This window comes from Mytilus trossulus, chromosome 6 (assembly GCF_036588685.1).
Source record: "Mytilus trossulus isolate FHL-02 chromosome 6, PNRI_Mtr1.1.1.hap1, whole genome shotgun sequence".
Lineage (NCBI taxonomy): Eukaryota > Metazoa > Mollusca > Bivalvia > Mytilida > Mytilidae > Mytilus > Mytilus trossulus.
The window spans coordinates 35,813,701-35,838,054 of record NC_086378.1 but is presented as its reverse complement, the minus strand read 5'-3'; the positions used below and the strand labels follow the sequence as shown (position 1 = coordinate 35,838,054).

Sequence of the window (24,354 nt, the reverse complement as noted above, 5' to 3'; positions counted from 1 at the left end):
TGAAAATAATTGACAATGAATATTATAGTTATCAAAATTACCAGGATTATAATTTTATACGCCAGACGCGCGTTTCGTCTACATAAGACTCATCAGTGACGCTCAGATCAAAATAGTTAAAAAGCCAAATAAATGCAAAGTTGAAGAGCATTGAGGATCCAAAATTCCAAAAAGTTGTGCCAAATACGGCTAAGGTAATCTACTCCTGGGGTAAGAAAATCCTTAGTTTTCGAAAAATATTAAAGATGCATGCTCACAGACTTAGCTTAATACGAAATTTAAAAGCGTTGATTGTATTTGTATTTGTTTATTTGCTGAATGTTATTCTGTAATTATTGATATTTGTTTTTAATTTTTCACATTTTTCAATGTAAAAAATTACTAATACACCAGTGGCAAATATTTTATACAGATCCAAGTTGAAAAAGTAATGTTAATGATATGCACATTATCAAGCGCGAAATACAGAGGGGCGGTGATAGGAAATAGATATCATAATTGACATTTACAAACAAAACTGCATCGGCCAGTGGCACTGAGATGTCTGATTTCAATACAGATGGTCTCTTGATCGCTTGTAATTTCTAATATGAGCATAGAGGATATTAATTTAACGAGTTTTTTTTTTTAATTTGTTGTCCTAATAAAAAAAAGGATGATGCAACAAATGACATCACAGCCTTTATATTTCAGCATCAATAAAAAAATCGTATTCAGTTATTCTGTCATCTAAATTGATAAAGCGCCATTTGTTTATGTCTCTTTGCTCACATACATTATCTTGTACTTAATCACTTATTCTTAGATCCAACTTCAGCCTTGTACATTTCGATTCTACATACATTTCAGGGTGCCAGTTTACAGTAAATAGACGTTTATCAATAAGTATCTACAAGATTATCGCAGAAAGTAAACAAATTGTCCTGCTCTCATTTGAACGTTCCTGATTAAGATTAAACAAGAAAGACGCAAAACTTTAAAAAGTTATTTTCATTTTCTCGGATCTAACTCCTCTGGCAAAGTTGACCATGGGTGCAATTGGCTATTAGTTTATGTGCGTTATGTTCACAAGCCTCATCTTCAGCTCAAGTTCTAATACTTTCTATAATCATTGGTGGGGGAAGAGGTTGAGTTCCTGAGGAAAGGTCAATCCAGAAAAGAATTTAGGACGCATTTAACGTTATTTTCATAAGCATTTCATACTCAATATGACACTTAGTAGCCATTTATCAATCTGTCATATTTCGATACTCTGCATGTCTTAACCGTCATTGTTTTATTCTGTAAACTCCACAAATTAGACCCCAACTGTCAGCACGTCCCCTAGTCTTGTAGTTATGCGATCACTGAGAACGAGAACTAGTTTATCAACCGATATATTTCACTGTCGTTTCGTAATAAAATATATAAAGACATCAACCTTCGAAAAGTTTTTTATTTCCCCTTTTGTATTTGTTCATTCAAATTTTAAACATTATTTTTATTCATACATGCATGTAACAGTCTGTATGTGTATGCATAAATTTCTGACATATGGGGAGACGATAAAAATAAAACCATTTAAAACCACCATAAAACATGTGATATATTGAATTTAGTATTTTATCAAATTCACTTTACCTGAGAAGTGTGTATATTATACAGACACCTGTAGACAGTATGGCTTGTTTGATTAGAATGGACTACATTTTATACAAGGGCAGAGTGCACACCTAAAACAAAAGCAAGTATGTCGATTACATATTAGGTACTTTTGTTAAAAACTATTTCTTTTAATTGATGTCAAATTGTTGAAAAGAATAACTGCATGTTTGAAAAGTAAACAAAACACTTGGAATCTATTGCATATTGGTATTTATTAGTTTTACTTGACTTATATAAGTAAACAGACTTGTTGCCTCGGTTCTAACTATACATAGAATGCACATTTTGAGAAGGCTTATTAATGTCTTTTTATGCCCGTATTGTATTATTAAGATAGTTGTCGCTACTATATTACGTAACTGACAGATATTGATTAAAAACCACAACAAACAAACGTTTCACATACTTTAGATGATTATCTGACAAGTACAAAATGTGTTGATTTGGTTTTTTTACTTTTGCACTTATACTTGTTTTTAAATTAAAAAAAGGGGGGGATTAGAACTGCTTTCCCTGAAAGAAAATGTTGGTTCCATATGCAGCGGACCCGGACAGGGTCAAAAGTAAAATAAAAAAAACGAACGCCAGGGAAAATTCAAATCAAAAAGTCTCTCATTAAATGGCCAAATCAAATGCTCAAACACAATAAACGAATTGAAAACCGCAGTCATATTCCTGACTGGGACAGGTATTATTTCCTTATATAGAAAAGTGGCTTTTGACACTTCCTTCTATCTTTTCGAATTCAAAATCGTCTTTGCACCATACTCACTGTAACATGTATGAGAGAATCATGGTTAGTAAGAAAATAATGTTTACTATAGTTTTCTCGTTTGAATTGTTTTACATTGTCTTATCGGGGCCTTTTATAGCTGACTATATGCGGTATGGGCTTTGCTCATTGTTGAAGGCCGTACGGTGACTTATAATTGTTAATGTTTGTGTCATTTTGGTCTTTTGTGGATAGTTGTCTCATTGGCAATCATACCACATCTTCTTTTTTATATAACTATGATATGTGTCAGACGGTTTTTATAGGTACATGTATTGACGCTTACAATATTGTGTTTTGTTAGCTTTATTATCAAGAAAGGATTATTTATGAGATCCCAGCAATAAAAACGTATTCATCATATTTGTGAAATCGTTACTAAATCAATAAACAGTCGTGGATAATAGAAAATATATAGCGACACTCACAGTGTGAAATAATGTATTAACTGGTTCTATGGGAAAGTAACTATATAATTCTTTAAAGAAAATCTAGACGAAATGGGTATTTTACATAAAAATACTGTGATGTATTTGACACCAACGTGATTCACGTTCCGGGGAGATAATTTCAAGGACCAAATTTTTGGCGCTCCCTTGACACGATCTTGAGGAACGATGATAGTCCGTCGGAAGGGGGCGATAAATGGCTAACCCGTGTTAAGAGAGAGCAATATCTCTTGCACGTAAAAGACACCCTTGTAGAAAAAGAGTAGGCTAATGCCACTACAAGACAGCACTCGCACTCACAAAGTGGAGAGGGATTAATATAAGTTGCAATAACATGTGTCCCAAATCCACTTTAAATAAATATGTTTAAACACATACACTAGTGGACCGATTTTGGCTTATTGTTATACATGCGGTATTCAGTGAAACAAAACATGTAATAGATTCTAGTCCAAAGAAGTTATAAAAACTAGGAAATAAATGCCATCAATATTAAATTCCTTCATAGACAAAACCACTAAACTATCAATAACGACAACTGCCGATGTTTTATTTCTAATTAAGACATAAACATAAATATGTTGCGAGTTTAGGTTAGCTTTGTGCTCACTCTAACTCTTTAGCTCGACAAATTGTATAACCATGCTAATGTTCAAATGGTAAGCATTATTTGGTCTGCATTCCATGGAAGAATTGTCCGATCAGGAATGACAAGCTCAAAATCATATACTTATTCTGGTTCATGGAGTTGAAGAAAAAAAAGATCCCGTTTTCTAAAAGACCCTGAAACTTATGTGTTCATACATTTACCACATTTCAACCCGAGTCTTTAAAACTAGTTTTGAATGAATAATTAAAATGCTATCAAAGATCTGCCATCAACAACGACAAATTGGTCAAAGGGCTCACAAAAATAACAGCTGCAATCATTACACAAGCAAATAATAGAACACTGACCTGGTTTTGACATGAGACACGTGGTGTAGTTTATAAAGCTTTAGTCGATACATAAAAATCGCATTGTCTACTTTTGATCAAAAAGAAAACAAGGGAAAGGAGGAAATCACATAAAAAATATAAAAATTATGTTTTCAAAATAAACATGCTTACCTAATTATTACCAGTACATTGTATTCAGTAAAACAAAACACACACTAAATAATACTTTAACAGCTTTACTATTACCGAAAGCTAGTTACAATACTATAGCTGCTGTTTCAGGGTACTATTTTAAAAGTCATACATGCTGGTCTTTTAGTTGGTTTAAATGACTTATTATTCTCAGATACGTAAACTTATAAAAATTATGATTGAGTGAAACGAACTTCTCGTCTTCTTTCAAAACTTGTGTTCTGACAGAGCAGGTGTTTCTCCGTTTGAGAGTTCTGAAAATTACGTCTGGTAGTTTAAATGCGCGGAATTTTTATTTGTGCTAAAACTGTCATTTGTAACTTAATTGTGGCCTGGAGGTAGTAAAGTTGAAACTAAAAGAATCACAAAATCAAGGTGGTACCCAACACTTTCACTAAAATTAATTTGGCTTGTTTAATTTTCATAAAATTTTGACTAAGTATTTACTTTGACCCTTTAACAAAAATATAAAAATTTCCAAAATTTTGAACCAACCGTTTTATCAGAAAAATTACACTGGTTATATAGCAGTTTGACAAACACCAATTTTTATCATTGAGAAGCTTAACGTTCCCTTTACAACACAACGCAATTTAAACGTCTAGTTGAATTTTCAGAGTTATCTCCCTGAAGTGTTAGGTACCACCTTAAGCATTTTTTTTAATTTCAAACTTGACAAGAAGTATGACTAATTTCATGCATGCACTAAAACGGTATTTCGATTCCTCTGCGATTCCTCTGCAAAAGTGATTAAGATGTCATGGCCACACACGTATCTCTTGTTGCATCAATTTGTCCTCAAACATCTTTACAAGTGGCGTTAAACACAAAAAACACAAATATTCTCATTATAAAAAAAAACATGATTTAATCATAAAAAAACTTGAAGCTGAAATGTTTTTTTTAAATCTTAATTATTTCATATATTTTCTCTGTTATAATCTCAATATTGTCCTTCTTTTGCAGGTTATACTAAAATGAAGAAAACTGGATGGAAATGAAAATGGCAAAAACTTTATTATTCGTAATGATATGTACAATGCGTATAAAAACGGCATTGCTCTGTCCGCCATTGTGTAACTGCAATGAAGATTACTACATATACTGTGATAGCGTCTCTTTACATGACCATCAGCTACCATTTGTATTGGCAGATGTTTCCGAAACTGCAACATACATTGATTTCAGCTACAACCTTTTACGAAATATCTCCGTTAATTTATTCACAAGATTTCAGCAGTTGAAATATTTGATATTTGCATATAACAATATTCAGAATATAGATCCGGGATCTTTGGACCAGTTACCGAACTTGTTTGTTCTCGATTTGAGAAATAATAAGCTTCAAACTATTGAAAGCGAGGTTCTTTCTGCACAGTCAATGCTAAGTCGGTTATATTTACAAAACAATAATATTGAATCTATCCATCCAGACGCATTCCGAAATTTATTTCTTTTGAAAGAACTGCATCTACAAAGAAATAAATTAACTTCGTTACCATTAACGCTGTTCCGAGACATGCCGATGCTGACTTCTTTGAAGTTGTTTGATAACGAGTTAGAATTTCTTGCAGACGATACATTCTCAGGTTTGATTTCTTTACGAGAACTACTCTTGCAAAACAACGTCATTTCAAATTTATCGCAAAAGGCGTTGCATGGCCTTTCAAAGGTTAAAACTTTATATATCCATGGCAACGCGATTATGAGTATTGAAAAGATTCATTTCGACGGACTGCGATCGAGTATTCAGGTTTTAAATGTATCACATAATCAAATAGACGAAATCAAACAAGACACATTCAAAGACATGTATAATCTCAAAACTCTAGACTTATCAAACAATGATATACATGTTATAGAAAACTTTTCATTCGAGTTACTGTCCTTGGATCATTTATTATTACAGCACAATCGCTTAACACATTTATGGAAGACATATTTCACGGGAGCGAAAAAAATAGTAAATCTTGATATAAGTTATAATAAGCTGACGGATATTTCAAGCGATGCGTTTGACAGTCTACTGAATTCTATTCGTGTACTTACATTGAACAATAATCAAATAAAGCATATCCATGTTGGTATGTTTCGAGGAATGAAATATTTACAAGAACTTAATCTAGCTAACAATCAAATAATAAACATAGATTCAAATGGATTTGAAGACTTACACAATTTGAAAGTGTTAAATTTACATAAAAATCAACTAGATACTGTGGATGGTAAATTTATGCAAGGATTATCATCTCTAAGGGATTTATACTTAGACTGTAATCCACTTAAGACTGCAACCGGTTTCAGTTTTATCAATCCTATTCACATTACAATGAATCTTACTTTGATGGCAGTCATTGAAAACGGCGCTAACATATCCTGGCCTTTCAAACATGGCAGTCAGATATATTGGTCTGTTACCGTAATTTGTGCACAACAAACCACGAATTGCGTGGTTGATAGGAAACCAGAGTATTTCCCGCCATTTACGGAGAGTATTTACTTAGTCAATTTATCGCCAAGTTCTATGTTGTATATTTGTGTAAGTCCCATTTTTATTAATAGTGACATTATCATTAATCAGTGTTTATTTGTAAACACATTGGCCAAAGCATCATCTACAACAGAAAATCCTACTCTAAAGACGGCACCAGTTTCAACGGGTAAAAAATTGCATCCTATATATTTTTTGTATGCAGAGTTCAATTATATGTATTTTATTGTTATTTATCTTATACATGGTATACTTAAATAAACACAGTTATTCTATTTATGTTATTTCATGTTTCTTCAGGACAATCGACATTATTGAAGTTTTGAAATGCAATGTATTATTGTATTTTTTACAAATGTTGACTCAAATAAAATAAAAATGTTAAACCACGAATAAAAATCTCACATTCCAAGGGCTTAGTTATCCCTTATCCCCAAAAAGGAAACAAAATGTAATCGTGCACAGTCAGCAAAAGATACGCTAATGTGTTAAATATCTGCATTATTAACTTATGTAATGTACATGTATAGGTTCACATATCCACATCAGAAAGAATTCTCATTTTGTACATAGAATTGTAATTTATGTTTTTCCTTAAATGTAAAGACCCTATCAGTGTGTAAATAAGAAAGCATAACTGTACGTTAATTACAGGTTTGGAAATATAGCAATATATACTTATCAAATACAATATTTAACCACTGGAATACCAGTCGTTCTTGTGTTTTACAAAAATAAAGTTTAATCATTTTAAGATTTATGGATAATTGTGTACCTTTAGATGCTTTTTACATCGTCTTGTGATGCTACACAATGAACAGAACTGTTTGGTGCTATTATGGAAATACAGGCCAATCGTAATGGCTTTTGGAATCCTACTTTGAAGACAAAAACCTGTTTATTTCTTAAGAATATTTCGACAATGTGCAGAACTGTATCAGGTTCTTGTGATACCCCGATTTATTCGTATAAATATAGGTCTCGGTGATATGTTTATGAACATCTCAACTTAACAGCTCTTTGAATATTTCATCGGACGAGGAGGCTTGTTAATGACTCTTTGAGTGGTTTTCTTTTAGAAGACGTGCCGGTTTGATTAATTATCAAAGAATTCTTAACTGGACAAGATGTGTTGTTCCAGATGGCGTCTAAGATTCTCGAAATCTTCAGAAAACGTTCAAACATTCTAAAAAGAGAGAATTTATAGTTTATTTGTATACTTCTCATTAACAGGTATGCAATAAGTAGTTTATGCCTCATTTGGTGTTATTTTGGGGTTTATAAGTCTACAACTTTGAATGGTATAAATGAAGGCAACAGTAGTATACTGCTGTTCGAAATTGATAAACCGACTGAGAAAAAAAACAAATCCGGGTTATAAACTAAAACTGTTTAACTATATATTTTGAAATGGCTTTTTAAATTGTGTGTTTGCAAGGAACATTCCACAGGACAACATTTCAATTTAACCGGACATATTATTTTTACTCCGAACCGACCAGTCATTGTTCTGTAATGATCAGCATGGTTAACAGAGAAGCAAAAACTACACTTTTGTTAAGTCTTGGGTTTGACCGAGTCACTCGCAAAGTCTGTATTATTCAGATTGTATGGACATACACACGTAAATTCGATAGATGCCTTTAGACAAACCATATTTATAATATAATTTTTATAAAATGACGTGCATGACATGGTTGCTGTATTAAAATAATGTATTGCGATCTTTATTCGGTTGATGAACTGTCAGTCGTATGTTTAATTTTACCTTTTTTATCCACTGTAATTTTTATTTAGCAAAGCGCATGATATTTATCAATATAATATACTGATTTGTTATATAAAATATACTAGCATATGAAGAAATATTTTACCTATTACCATAATGGAAAAAAACATATTTAAAAACAAAATAACTGATTTGTGTATTTACATATCTGGCCTTCATAATGACATGTTTAAAAATCGATATTACAAAATTATGACAAAGAATTTCTAAATAAATATATATATAAAAAAAGAACAAAGAGTGTTCGTTAAACAATGTAAATAGTATTTACCTATGCTTCAAAATAAAATTGCAATAAAAATTGTTTAACATACACATTTTTTGAAAGAAACCATTGAACATTTGGGAAAAAATAATGAAGAAATATCAAGGGTTTTAAACATAAATAATAAATCTATTTGAATTTTATCTAAATCAAAATTAACAAAAGGACAATGATGTTGTTTTATCTATATTAGGAGGTACCAGAGTTTTTTTATTATTATTTTTGGTCAATCACAAAAGAAACGATGAACCTAATGCTAAGAACGACAAAGTTGGTTTCAAAAGTCTTTTTCCAAATGACTGTTTGGCGGCAATTGCTTTTCATACACTTCAATACTATCGCTTGTTTTGTCTTCGTCAAAATCCAGTTGAAGGTCACTGATTGTATTTTCTCTAGTGGTCCAATTCTCAATCGAAAACATGCGTGGATCAGGTTTCAAACTGCCTTTATCATCAAACGATACAATTTTTGACCTGCTAAAGAGATAATGATATAAGAAATGATGAGAAAATACAATATGATTACTTAGTATCTCTATTTTCACGTGGAAATTTAGAAGTACGTTTAGAGACGCTAATATCACTAAATGGTTCAAATTTTAACAAACCAGACATGCATTTCTGCATTATATGTCTCTGCTTTAAAAGATGTTTTTTTCAGTGGGGACTTTACACAAGCTTAAGTGTTCGAAATATGGTCATTCAATTCATTTTGTCAGATGTAAACAAAAAAGGCAAAATGCATATCCAGAAATCAACGCCACTTTGCTTATTTGAATATTATACTAAAGAAATCGGATACGGGTCACGGAAATGGCATTAAAATGATAGGGAATTTTGAAAAAAACGTCTGTTTTTATTTTAATTTATCTGATAGACGGGTTGCCGGGGCAGAAAATGAATATACACAACAATATACACCATTTAAACGAAACATAATGACTGTTGTTGCAAAAATACAGGTTCCTGAGCTATTTTAAAAATCGAAGCGAGAGGCCTTTAACATTGCAGTGTAAAATACAGGCTTAAATGGCTGAAACGTCAAATTTGCAAACTTCGTGTTTAAAATTGGCTTACAAGTTCATTACAAAAACAGGTTGCCGGGGTGAAATTTGAAACTTGAATTTCCAAAGAATAAGCAAGTCCAAACCTTGTATGTGTAGTCGTTGAACTCTAGGTTCCCACGTCAAATTGAAATGTCACTATTTCAAGAAGAATAAACTCACGAAAGCACGAAAAATACACTAAATACGCGTTCATTGTTTTGATTTTGACCGCCTGACAACTTTACGGAAATATCAAAGTGATTGTAAATTAGGACTCTGTGACGGGCAACTTATAATATCCGTGTTTTAAAGATTTTGATGATATCAAGCCTATCAAGCCAGTCCAGTTCAAACTACTATCACGTGGTACAATTCTCATTTACATATTATGAATATTAATTAGCAAAACCACTACTAATTTCTGGCTATGGACCATGTGTCCAACTATTTCATTTACATGTGAATTTCGTTATTTTAATGATTTTCGTTATTTTTTATCGTTTTTATGTTTGTATGCTGGAGTTTTTGATGTCACCATACAAAAAAACGTAGTAAACACGACAATTGAAATTGTTTTTTAATATTCCCAGCCAAAAAAAAGGAAGCGCAAAATGTCAATAAATAAATTTTGAAACTTCAAGGAGATTCTTTTAGCGTTCTCTGTTTTAATGAGCTTACAGTAGATTGTAGTTTTTTTTTCATTTGTTCTTTCTTTGGAACACCGTCCGTGAATAGTGTTTCGTGTCTGTAGTATAAACATTGTAACATAAGTACATTTTCTTCTTAAAAACTATTTTTATTTATTATCAAATTGAGCAAATATAAGTATAATTTTTTGATGAAAGGATATCTTACTTTGGGCTTTTAAATTTAAGACAGATTGCCCCTATAACCAAAACGATGACAAGAACTACACAAACAGTAGCAGGTACCACAGTTAATACGATATCTGCAATGAAATTGCTGTTTTATAATTTAAAAAATGCAATATACTTAAGATAATCAGATAAATGTTACAGTATATGACATAAGTTAACAATAGTTTTCTTTTGTTATGTTGTTATATATTGTATATTGTATATATATATATATATATATATATATGTACACAGCTACTCTATATATCAGCACAATAATTATGTTAAATATAGTAATATTTAGTATCTACAAATTTGCCCTCGCCGGGATACAAACTCTTACTTTTGTGCTATCAAGGCAACAGCACCTGTACAGTAACGATCGCTCTAGACCACTCGGCCAAATAGACTAAAATAATTCATTTTGGGTTGCCTAGTGTTACCTTTCCTCGTCAGTAGAATCTAGAGTTGTAACACAGTACATGAAATGAGTCATGAAGATGGAATATATACAAGCATCGGTAACTAGCTAAGATTTCCTGTCCTTAGCTCCAAAGACTTTTTTTAAAGGAACCTGGGTTAGCTTACTTTTTTTACTTGTTTTATATTTGGACGATTTAGCAGGACTAATATTTTATTTGTTTTTTTATTTTATAACTTGGTTTATACTTTAAAGATTTAGCAGGACTAAAAGTTTCTCAGTATCAGAAAGACTTGGAAATATAGGATTATCTCTTGCAATGTCATTAAAAACGAATTATACGACTGTTTCCACGTGTGGAGCAGGATCTATTTACCCTTTTTAATTACTAGAGATCGACCCCAGTTTTTGGTAAGGTTCGTTTTGCACAGTCTTTCATTGTCGTATTTTACCCTGTCGTTTTCGGTTTATTTCCGACTTATTAGTTTGAATGACCCTTTGAGTATGAAAAATATTAATTTTACTGTTTGAATTTGTAGAAAAATATTTGCCACTTATCTAGTTGCCGCAAAACAATACATAGGTCTCTTTAAAATATATGTTCTATGCATCTCTCCTTTCCGATGTTTTATTTTCTTTCTTTCTTCAGAGTATATATTTGATTTATGTAGTTGGTAAGAGATTCAATGTTTTTGAAAAAGAACATTTTTGACACAGCAAATGCTGAATACATATTAACTTAAAACATTAACATTATGCTAAATGTTTACCGTTTTCTTCTGGTGAATCATTCTGAAAATAAAATTACAACCATCACTACAAAGTATCTTTATAGATAAGCTTCAATGCATAAACAATGATGTTTTAGTATGCATTGCAATTGACAATAACCATATATCACTCTATCACTGTGCATTACCATACAATATCGCCATAATACTAACTTTGAAGGTATTTAGGTACACGACCGTATCGTGATCTATCCAAGACTCGGGTCTATAGTTTTATATCTATCTACTAGTATCTATCAATCAAACCATGTCCCCACTTTTTATATATACATTGTATAGCAAAATAAATTCATCTCAAATGTGACGAAAGATTCAGAGGACTGTTTTTCGCCTCCATATTTGTCTGTTTCCAGTTTTAATGATCTTTCAACATTCTTTATAAAAAAATTATCCTAATAGCGTTATAGTTGTTTGATTAAATCTGAATTTATTTAAGACGTGTTTTATGCAGATTTACAATTTAAAACACTTTATAAATTTTGTGCAGCTGCAACACATTTTTCAGAAAAGCTTCAAATGTACAAATTGTGTGCGAAATATGTAAAAAAAAAAATACTTGAGAACAACATTGTATGGGGTAGAGACTTAAAATATTCATTTGAAAGTTGAAATAAAGTATTAACTGGGCTTCATGTTGTTACTTTACTCAAAACACAATCCAACTTTCCACAATGGTCTTTATTATGTTATGTTTTGGTGTACGTATCTAAATCATGTGAAATTATGATTAAACATATTTGTTTGGTAATTTTTTTTGTAACAGGAAAGTGCTTAACTACGTACAGGAATATACAAGAAAAAAGCAAAATGAAAAGTTTAGGCACACCAAACGATGGATATCAACTGTCCTATTCCCTGACAGTACAAGTATTTTCTTTTGCAGGGAATTCTAGATTAAACCTGGTTTTATAGCTAGCTGCTAAACCTCTCATATGTTTGCCAATCGCATAACATTCCTTTATATTGACCAAGGTGTGTGAACAAAACAAACAGACATAATAGGTAAACACGTCAAACATAGAGGGACAGCAGTAAAAATTATGTAATAATCTTTATCATTATGAAAACAAACAAAAATGTCAACACAGACAAAAACCCAGAAAAGAATGGTTCAAATAAACTATAAAATAAGCCAATCTTTTGAATATAAGTAATCATCGCTATTTTCCGAAATTTTCTTTTGATCTTATTGATTGATAATTTCCGTTCTCATCACAGTAGAGTGATATGAAAAATTATCGTTAGAAACTAAGGCAGCATGTGTCCGTTATCAATGAAATTAACGACGTCAGCATAGATAAAATAGCGATAAACAGATTATCATTGGTCATCTCAACTCGGTTGCTTTTCTCACTTTCACGTACCGGCTCAAGCGAGAAACAAAATCTCGTTAAGATGACCAACGATAATCTATAAGAATACTGAAAAACATCAGAGACCAGTAGTCAACATTTCGATGTTGACGTGAATTTCAATAATGTGGTCATTTTTATAAATACTAGTATCCTGTTTACAAAACTTTAAATTTTTCGAAAAACTAAGGATTTTCTTATCACAGGCATATATTACCTTAACCGTATTTGGCGCAACTTTTTTGAAATTTGGATCACCAATACTCTTCAACTTTGTACTTGTTTGGCTTTATAAATATTTTATTATGAGCGTCACTGATGAGTCTTATGTAGACGAAACGCGCGTCTGGCGTACTAAATTATAATCCTGGTACCTTTGATAACTATTTACAGACTGGAAAAAGAAACCTTGGGAAATGATGAATAGGATGTGGTTCAGGCAACTAATCGATTACCATGATGATAACAACCATTAAATATATACACATGGAAAAAAGAATTGCAACACCTTGATGTTTAAAAACTTGAAAAATAATATTGAAACATAGTTTATGATCATATTGGCATTTTAACGAACAAAACATTTTTGAAAAAAAAGATTTATCTGACCACAATTTTAATAACAAAAAGGAGTGTTTTTTGTACAAAAAATTACATTTTACAACTTTGACTGTAGTCAAACTTTACAATGTCAGACATATCAAAATTAATCTTAAGATGATTGTTTACATCATGGTTGATCGTTATACGCCACAAAATTAGTACTTTGTGCGCAGCCTCCATTCAAACGCCACTTCACGTCTACTGATTCCTGCCATAAATCGACTAATTTGTTGATAAGGTAGTAGCAACTATTTCTGATGAAGGGCATTTTTTATATCATCACATGTTTAGACTGGGGTGTCCATTGGCGCACATTACGCTCAATGGTGTCCCATATATGCTCGATATGGTTCAAATCCGGGCTACGATCGGGCCAAGGAAGATAAACCGAATTCCATTGGAACAATGGATCTTCCTCCACGATGCTTATTTCCGACTTTGGCGAGCCCTGCAATACATTGGATGTGCAGATAAGAACTTATCGATTCGATAATTATTGATCAAACTCAGGTGATATTTAAATAATATTTAACTAGTTATATTTTAACAAATTATATCACCAAAAAAATGTTGTGTTTTTTTAATTTCAATTTCAATTTGGTGTTGCAATACTTTTTTCCATATGTATATATGATTTGAAGTAAACGTAAGTTATCAAGTTTTCCTTTGTAGAATAATCTCAATATTTGAAAACCAATGAGTCTGAAAGCTTTTTTTGATACAAGATTCTGTAAAGTCTCATCATCGCTGCCAACAAATTTACTAAGAAAAAAATAATCTAGACAAAAACGCTTCAGAAAAGTAGATGTATACCACCTACGATATACTTCAATTAGTTTTACGTACGTACCAATGTTATACATGTTTTTAAAGTCACATTACATGAATACTTCTGGTCATCAAAAATTATCATACTAATATTATCTCCAAAATGAATGCCATCGTATGAAAGACTAATGTCATATCCGTCTGACATTACTGGTCCATTTGTTGATCTTTTCTTTCGTGATAATGGAAGCTCCAGAGTAACCATGTATAGATTTCTGTATTCTGCTAAAAATATTTCCTCATCAGGCTTATATAAAACCTTTTCATGAAAGATCTGCAAACATTGGGTTGAATATTTAATTACTAAACATTGGCATAAACAGCTTAGATAGAAAGAAACTAAAGTGTAACTAAAAACTATCACGCAAATCTTTTGTCAAGATTATAACAAAAAAAATGGATAATGATATGCCAGAAACAAATATATTGTTTATGATTATAAAAAGATAAATCATATTGCTTATTTTTGCAAGGTTGATGATTTTCAGGCAATAAGGCCCGAAAACATAGTTATTTCGTAGTGCATTTCTTTTAGACAATAAATTCAAATTAAAAAAATTGCACCTGCTCTTTCTCAAAAAGATTTTTACAGTATAGTGTACTACCACTGAGACAAATAATATCAAAATTATAGAAACTTCTAAAAGCTCTAACTCAAAATATTGACAATTCTGTGTTAAGGGGGTGTAAAATTCAGTTTGACAGCTTCAGACGTGATAAAATTTGACCGTTTAGAACTGGATCAATTCACTACTTAACATAAAGATTCAGCACCAAAATATTTTTGACATGTAATTACATCCCCCTGCTAAATATTTCATGCATTTAATATCAAGAAATAAATTGGGAAAGTGTATCAAATAAAACATGCAAGTTATACACTGTTTACACTAGGGACTATATTCGTAGACAACGAAAACCAAAGGACGATAACTGTGTCCTTGGACCATAACATTTCTTATACCTGAAAATATTGTATCTTGCACCAAACAGTATTCGACAAAAAATCCCCCAAAATGTTTGTTGATCTGCAGGTCCTACTTCTGAGTTTACATAAACCACTAAAAGGTAGACTTGTATCACTAGGGGGAACTGATATATTATAAGAACAGTCTTCACCAATAAACTCTCTGTCACATGTGCAAACTCCTGAAAGTATATTTTAAAAAAAGCATTCAAGAGGAACATTTGTTGCCAAAATAAATTGCGTAAGTTTAAGAATTACTAGTTTTCATACATGAGGACTTTTTTGTCTTTTCTGAGTGTATTTAGAATTGCAGCACATTATATTCCAGACATGTGAATGCCCTTTATCAAGAAACGGTTATCGATATTTTTTAAATGGATTTTTCTATCTTCTGTTGAAAATTTAGTTGGTATACATACAACATTACGGCATTCTAGTACATGTATACACTTATCGGATACAAACAAAGTGTCATTTTGCTGCGTTATTAGTTTTACAGGTACTTTATGTCTATAAACAGTTTCAACATTATGATATTAAATTCTTTTTACACAAACGAGTTTATAAGAATATTTGTATACTGTAAGTTAAATAACACTTTTTCATGTTTATCTATTAAAATAAGGCCTTTTATTTGTCTTCATTTTTTTTATAGAAACATGATTCGTGGTATTCGGTATAATTTTTGTTGCATTCATAATTGCAATTTTACCTGATTTACATTCTCCATGGCTACTACACTGATTTGGACAGAGAAAACCTGTAACATATTCTAATAATGTTCCTGATCCTTGCCTTGTCAAATAAAGCTTCTCCGTTTTCACTAGCTCTGTCATAATGAATGTTATCATGGCATTGATAGTATCTTGAAGAAACGTCGTGTCTCCTGTTAGCTAAATGTATGTATAAGATGAAATTAAACGACCATCATCAGATATTTTTTATTGTATAAACATGTTTTTTTTCTCTCAAAATCTCTCTTTTGTTTAGTTGTTTAATACCAAAAAAATCTTATCTATGATTACAAACATTTCCATATTTCACACATCATTTTGGCTATCCTAAATAATTTTACATGTTTCATATTAACTGTTGAACCAAGGACAAGTGCAATTTAATCTTTCCTTATTTTTTTCTTCATTTTTTGTGTAATAACACATTTTGTGATACATTTTAAACATGTCCTTTTTTCCTCGAATATGACCTACCGAATTAGACAATTAGACAATTTTCGATGGATGTGCTTTTTATAAAGAGACCAGTGTCATTGATTCTATGCGGTGATAACGTGTTTATATTTAAAAATTTCACATCATTTGGTCAAGTCCAAGGATAAGAACATACACTTGTACGATGGTTTATTGGTTCGATTATGTCTTAGGGTTACACAGGTAAAATAGCTACGGACGTTTCACGGACGTGGTAATAAACGTCCGTCAAACATCCGTCAAACGTCTGTATTACGGATGAAACGGTTACGTCCGTAAAACGTCTGTAAATATACGTCCGTAAAACATACGTGTAAAAACTGACGTAAAACGGATGGTCGTTTCACGGACGTATTTTATACATACGTATTACGGACGTTTCTGCAATATCCGTATTACGGCCGTTTCATATTCAAAGATGTAAAAGTACCATGCATGATATATGCACGAATGCTAATACACGTATAAAGTAAAATTCTTAACTTGCTTTCAAAATTCTGCATGTCAGACATACATATGTATAGTGAATCTCTGCTTCGAGGCGACAACTTTAAAGGTTTGCATAATATGAGTACATACATGTATAAAGTGATTTTTAATTTTTAGAATAATTAACTTTTATTCCTTATGGACATCCATTCGCAACTACCCTATATTTTTAGCCTAGAAATAGTGAATCGTAATTTTTTTATTATTATAAATAAGCACTGAATTTCTCTCCCATCAGCATGATCAGCCCAAAGCATGAAGAGTCGATGAAAAAAATTAATGTAAAATAAAAAATATCCCTTCCTATCCTATTTTTTCAAAGAGGTAATAGGAAACACATATATTATTTTATTTGACCTAATTGAAAAAAAAAAATCTTTCTATTTTAATTTTTTTTTAAAGGTTGCTATTACAATTGATATAAAAAAAGAAGATGAGGTATGATTGCCAATGAGACAACTGTCCACAAGAGACCAAAATGACACAGACATCAACAACAGTAGGTCACCATACGGCCTTCAACAATGAGCACAGCCCATACCGCATAGTCAGCTATAAAAAGCTCAGATAAAACAATGTAAAACAATTCAAACGAGAAAACAAGCCGCCTCATTTTATATTAAAAAAAGAATGAACGAAAAACAAATATGTAACACAGAAACAAAAGACAACCACTGAACTACAGGCTCCTGAGTTGAATTATATAATTAAGAGTCAATATCCAATCCGCTTATGAATGTATATAACAGGAGTAACAGGTGTCAACTGTAGAACAGAATCTGTGCATCGTTCCGTAGAACCTGTGATCATCATACCTTTTTGTGTTGCTTCTGTGATTTCTATGTTGCATTTTGTATCTGTATGTCTTTTTGTTTGACATGGAATTTTCAGTATTAAACAACTTCGAGATTAATTGTTTTTTTATATGTAAAACGTACCTCTATATCACTGACGCATGATTTAACATAACTATTTACAGGAACATCTACATATTTGTTGTAAACATTTTCTGGAACAGCATTTTTAATACTGTCATAGCATGTCTGGTAAGCTTTGTCTGCGGTCCAACCGTTTCTAAATGTTTTTGGGGGCTATAATTAAAAAATATATATATACGGCCTTAAGTGGTTAAACCTTTCAATACGGTTTAAAGTCATATCGAAGAGTTTCCTTGTAATACTTGCACTTATTTCAGGAAAATTTTGAATCAATGCTTACAGAAGTGCTTATCAAAGTCCTTGCACGATTTTAAAATTTATTCGAATCCATTACGTATCATCGATCTTAGTTTACATATTTCAATCTGTGAAATCTTTGCTTACTATTTTACTCTCGGATTTTATTGTCGAAGTATACCGATCGTGACCTCAATTAATAATCAACACAAATGAGAGTCAAATTTAATAAAGAGCACATAAAAATAAATGAGATGTAAGACGTACATAAAAGCGATGTTACAGTGTTTTTTTTTGTTTTTTTTATATTTTCCTTACGTCTCCGTCTATTAAATCATGATGTTTGTTAAATGAGTTGGTGTATTGAAAATTTTCTTTAAGAATCAAATAACACTATCGAAATTTTACATTTGTTTTCCTATTCCTTCACCACTGTTTTGTCGTCGCATTTGCACTGTGGAATGGATGACCCAAGTTATAATGAAAAACAGTAAACTATCGGCGACTTCGAGTGTAAGAAAACGATAATGCACTAGCCATACAGCTTTCAAGATTTTGATAAGATACATGATTATCTATAAAAAGTACGTCCGTGTACTCATGTTTAACAGTAAAACTTAGCAATTCAAGCATATAAAACACATACAATTTAAAAAAACAAATTATTATCAGATGACTTAAACCTCATGGTATTTAATTCGATTTCCATAACCTTCCTCTATTGAGTGATCGGTTTTTCGAAAATACTGTTACCGAAATTTAAAAAAATCAAACATTTTAAAAATATGAAGGCTCGGTCGATACCATTGCTAGTGAACGTTTAATCCCAGAGGATATCAACAGCCCAATAGTCGGCACTTTTGCATTGACATGAGGTATCATCGAGATGTTGATTTTCTGTAAACTTACTCTTTACAAAGAGTTGAATCATTCGAAACGCATGTTTATTTATTCCTATGTCTTGATTTCATCAACAGTAACTGGCACAACTTTTAAGAATTTTCGGTTTCAATGCTCTCATGTTTGTTTATGATTTGGCTTTCTTACTGTTGTAATTCGAGCGCTTCTGACGAGTATATTTCTTTTCCTTGTGTTTATTTTTTGTTGTTGTTGTTTTTGTTTCATAACAGTTTTAATGTTTAAATATTACGCTTTTAAAAGGCGGATTTTTTTTTCATGAGACCCGTAAAATATTATCAGCTTGGCCACGTGATTTGTTTCTATTAAAGACTCATTGCGTTTGTCATAGATTCTAACTAGTAATTGTTCACTAGGACAGACAGTTCATACATATATAGACTTTACCCATGCAGTTTCTTTTATTGAAGGTTTCCAATGATATATATATATGATATTAAGTTATCAGAATTGTTTTTTAACTCAAGAACATCGATCATTGTTATATTTCAACGTGATATTAGGGAATTTAAGGACGCCTCCGGGTGCGGAAATTTCTCGTTGCATTGAAGACCTGTTGGCGAACTTCTGCAGTTGGTCTGGTTATTGTCTCTTTGGCACATTCCCCAGTTTCATTCTCAATTTTGTTATTGTTTAAGTGCATTTGAAAAGAAATGGAACATGTTGTTGTTTCATTTATTGCTACTTTACATACTTCGATTTCAGTGTCATTTACGTCTTCATCGTATGTTAATGAGTCGAAATCAACATTATCATCATTTTCATCTACACTTCGTCTTCTTCTTTCATATGCAAACCTCAAAGATCGTTTCTTCCTTATTGGTTGTGAGCAGGATGCGTAATGCACTGTCCCATCGCTAGTACCAGCCGATTCGGAACATTGTTCCGTGCTTTCTGTTAAGTTGCAATGCAGAGTATAAAAGTCGTCAACAGAGTCAGTACTACTTGCTTGATCTTTACAGGCACAAAATCGTCCAATATGAGTATTGCTTTCAGTAGTGTCCACCACAACAATGGAATACCCATCTTGTTTTCCTCTCTCGAATAACGGATGCTCGGCGAATAGCTGTTCATTTATCATGTACGGACTTATTCTGTTAAACATTAAGTTGGATACAGTTTTAAGAAGCATTACAAATTAAGTAGAATATTGGCATACACTCTGTCTAATGCAAACCAAACATTTCTAAGTAAGCATAGCACTCATTCATACAAATTAAAAGTTTTGCCATACATAAACTTTTTACGTCTTATATCTTAATTTGACTAAACTTATAATATGATGATCTTACTAATCTAGTTTACCTTGGCAAAAAAAAGTCTTTAAAACAATGTTTTACTGTAGACCTCTCAATGTTTGTTTCGTCGAAAAATTATGAAATATAACTGTTCAATTCTTGAGATAAAGTTGATATCAGATTTAATTTCCTGGTTAATGTCCTCTTTCGTTGTTAGCCCCTAATGTGTCTATGTACTAGTAATTATATATCCATGGATTTCAAAGTTTTTGGTTTGAGCGTTTCGGACACACGAACGTTTATTATTCAAATCGATTCATTATTTTGAAAATATATTGTGAAAAAATAATGCTATTCAGGCAATAATAATTATACAAAAAAAATATTGTTTTACGGACGTGTAAAAATCGGTCGACTATTTTTTTAAGAACAAAAGATTATAACGTGTACTTTATTTTTCAAAAATTGGTCCGATAATGCTTCTGATGAATTTAAAAGCTCACAGAGAAAGAAACAAGTGTTATGGGATACGTAGTCAAACCGAAGTTATGTAACGAAACAATATAAATGTAAGCATAACAACCGACATAACTAATTATAGATAAATCTCATTAATAAAAAAAAATATGTTATTATAAAATAAAATTAAAATTAGAGTGATAATGACCAAATATTGAATTCATTAATAAATAATTTATCCATTTTTGCTGCAATATTTGAATAAAACAAACCTCCAAGAATCTGCAAATAGTTGATCATTGCTAATTGGTCCGTCATCACGATGTGTGAAATCATCCGAAGAGTCTTTCCATTTACTGGGAACTCCACATAGTCCTTTCGCTGTTTGTATATCATACACGGATGGTTTGATTGAAATTAGACTTATTAAACGCCTTGCCATTTCAAACCTTATTTCTGTTCCAATTGGTAAAGTTACCTTAATAAATAATGTTAAATGTAATGCTCACAATTTTTTGTCCTTATAAAATCACATAAAAAGACAGGATTCATAAGTTAGAAAAAATGACTTTAACTGTAACTTTAAAATCTATTATAACCTTTTTACATTTAATTTTATGCATTGAAATGAGTTAAGGAATACGTTGTTATATTATTAAACCAAGAAAATTATTGCCAATATGTTATATATATTTCTTAATTTGAATGTAAGATCTTAAATCAATTAGAGCAAAGTGTGCCATTCGCTATATTTTCGAAAGCAATACCATTTTCAAAGTGAAAATTGAATTATTGATTTTTCTACAATAGAGGCGAAATATCCTTAAGAGACATTCAAATATCTAAGATTAAAGAAAATGTAATAATTATCTTTGAAATGTCTATATGATAAACATTGAACAACATTGGTATGACCAAACTGGTTCTGTTTTATAGTTGTAAGATAATAGCACAAAAAAATTTTTGACCGCTTTATCCCAAATTTAAAACAAAATTCCCGATTACGTCTCTTTGTTTTCCTCACACATAGTTCTCATGTGATGGAATTCGAGTGATAGGGTTAGATAGCTATAAACCTAGGGGTTGTCCACCATTTTCTACACGAGAAAATACCTGTATCAAGACATGAATATGACAGTTGATGTTGTTTTCCATTTTCTTTTTTGATTTTGCCAAAAGATAAGGAAGGGACTTTTCGTTTGTAATTTTTTGTTTTAGTTGGGTATTTATGTTAATTAACTTGTCTGGTACTCTTTGTATAGATAATTTTAGTCCACAATTTTCTACATAAGGAAGTGCCTGTACCAAGTCAGGTATATGACAATTGTTTCCATGTGTTTGATGTATTCGAGCTTTTGAATTTGCTAATAGATTTATGACTTCCATTTTGAATTTTCCTCGGAGTTCGGATTCTTTTTTATTTTACATTTCAATTGAATTATAATAATTGTATTAAAAATACTCATATGTAATAACCTTATACTTATTGCCGATGTTTTCGACCAGTATGTCCTTCTCATCACAAGTATCAAGGGTAACCAAGGGTTGTCGAAGCAAATGCTTTTCACGTCTTGAAATCTTTTTGCAAGTTCTTAGAACAAATAGTGAGTCGTGGCTTCTAATTGCAATTCCGCAAAGACACGATGAGCCGGGCCATCCGAATCCGCAGCTGGTGAATAACGCATGTACCTGAAATACAAAGATTATAGACACTAATTCAAATTAATTTATGTAGCAATTGATATTTAAATATCAATTTTAAGCGCATACCGTTTGTTTATATAATATTGTCGTTTTTACTAGCACATGATTTCCTTATAAATACTATAAGAGTGTATTTTTTTCTCGTCTTACGTATGTTTAATCAAAAATATTAAATTAAATCAACATGTTTCTCATGACTTTTGCTCATATAAAAATCTTACTTTAATGGTGTTATATGGTTTTTCAGTTCATCTCATATTGAAAAGAAAATAAAGTAATCTTTCTCAGTAATTTTTTTTTTTACAGTTTGCTTTTCTAGTTTATAGGTTCCTTAATGGACGAGTATTGATAAAAGGATAAAGAATAGTCACTACCTACCCAATATGGACCTATATCATTTCTGTAAATGACGAATTCTCCAACATTCATATATTCGTAATATTTTCCATCATAGGTTATAACATGCGGATCGTTGTAAATTTGACATATGCTATTTGTTAGAAAAGCATCTTTGTCGACTACTTTAACCTAAACAAAATCAAATTTTTGAATATATATATATATATTTGTATACAACTCGTCTAAACATCAACCCAACAATGTTAGATCTGTAAATTTGCTTTCGCAAATTTTTGGTTCTTCCCTCGACGGTGGGCATGTGTTACCTTTCCACGTCAGTTTTAATCTAGCGGCGTACTACAGTACATGATATATATAAGGCATGAAGATGTATATATTTTCAACAATTGGAAACTACAATTCCCGCATGAAACACATGTAAGAAATGCAATATTAAGCTACTGTCTTTATCCATATACAATAGGCCTACATATTAGTTTTTTGTGTCGTTGAATGACTACAAATATGCCGATTTGAGTAAAAATAAATATTCGAACTTAAAATTTTGGCACACAAAAAGGTTCCTCTCACTGTTGCTTTAAACGACGAGTGCACCGCCCTAATGAGGTTCCATATAGGTTGACCTAATTTTCTGACAATCAGATTAACCTTGTCGATCGAGTACGGAATAATGAATATTCCAATAACATTAACATGTTAATGTATATTTCTGTTATATGAACTGCTACTATTTTAGAATCCCGAAATCTATAAATTAAATGCAGTATGGTTTTTTAAATATACCTTGTAAAAAATTTACTGATAATGTAAAATATTTGTCGAAGAAATTTACCTCTATGGATGGAATATTTACATTCCTCCATATATCATTAAACGGTGAAGCAGATGGCGCTGACAATCTGATATAGGTTCTTCTGTCTTTAAGATTGTAGAGACCGTCACTATATCCGAAAACCTGAATTGTTCTGGAATCGTGCCAATCAAGGCTTCCTAGCCGAATTCCACAAAATTGAGATTTAAAAACAATATTCCTCTTGACCACACTGTTAGTGCATTCCATACCATTGTTTACATATTCCGGTGCAGATATGTAAAAATTCTGATCACAATGTTTTCGAATGTTTTCATGCGACGCAACACAACCCACAGGAACGGTTGCGGTAAAAGTAATGTTGATTGATTCTCCTTCAAAAACTGTATATCTAGTTCCATGTGGCTATTAAAAAACACATTTGTAATTAGAAATATGCGGTGTTTAAGAAATCCTAAACTGTGTAAAGATGTGTCGATTAATAACGATTGCAGGTTGACTACTTTGTGTAATTGTTTGTTGGTATCTATGGCTTGTTGGATCATTGACATGTTACTCAAATGACGATTTATTCATAAAAACCAAAA

At 31.5% G+C, this 24,354-nt stretch overlaps 2 protein-coding genes across 2 annotated transcripts; one reads left to right on the top strand and one right to left on the bottom strand.

Moving 5' to 3' along the window:
- Window positions 1–1,540: 1,540 nt before the first annotated feature.
- LOC134721238 (leucine-rich repeat-containing protein 15-like) lies at window positions 1,541–6,801 on the top strand. Its single transcript, XM_063584062.1, has 2 exons — window positions 1,541–1,727; window positions 4,963–6,801. The coding sequence occupies exon 2, from the start codon at window positions 4,988–4,990 to the stop codon at window positions 6,746–6,748; it is 1,761 nt and encodes a 586-aa protein (XP_063440132.1). The 5' UTR covers window positions 1,541–1,727; window positions 4,963–4,987; the 3' UTR covers window positions 6,749–6,801.
- Window positions 6,802–15,396: 8,595 nt separating this feature from the next.
- Window positions 15,397–24,016, bottom strand: LOC134722687 (uncharacterized). The gene is made up of 7 exons (XM_063586307.1): window positions 23,789–24,016; window positions 22,975–23,124; window positions 21,165–21,370; window positions 19,890–20,289; window positions 18,041–18,193; window positions 16,118–16,298; window positions 15,397–15,587 (listed from the first exon to the last, which is right to left on the bottom strand). Exons 1-7 carry the CDS (start codon window positions 24,014–24,016, stop codon window positions 15,397–15,399), a joined length of 1,509 nt encoding a protein of 502 aa, XP_063442377.1.
- Window positions 24,017–24,354: the final 338 nt, after the last annotated feature.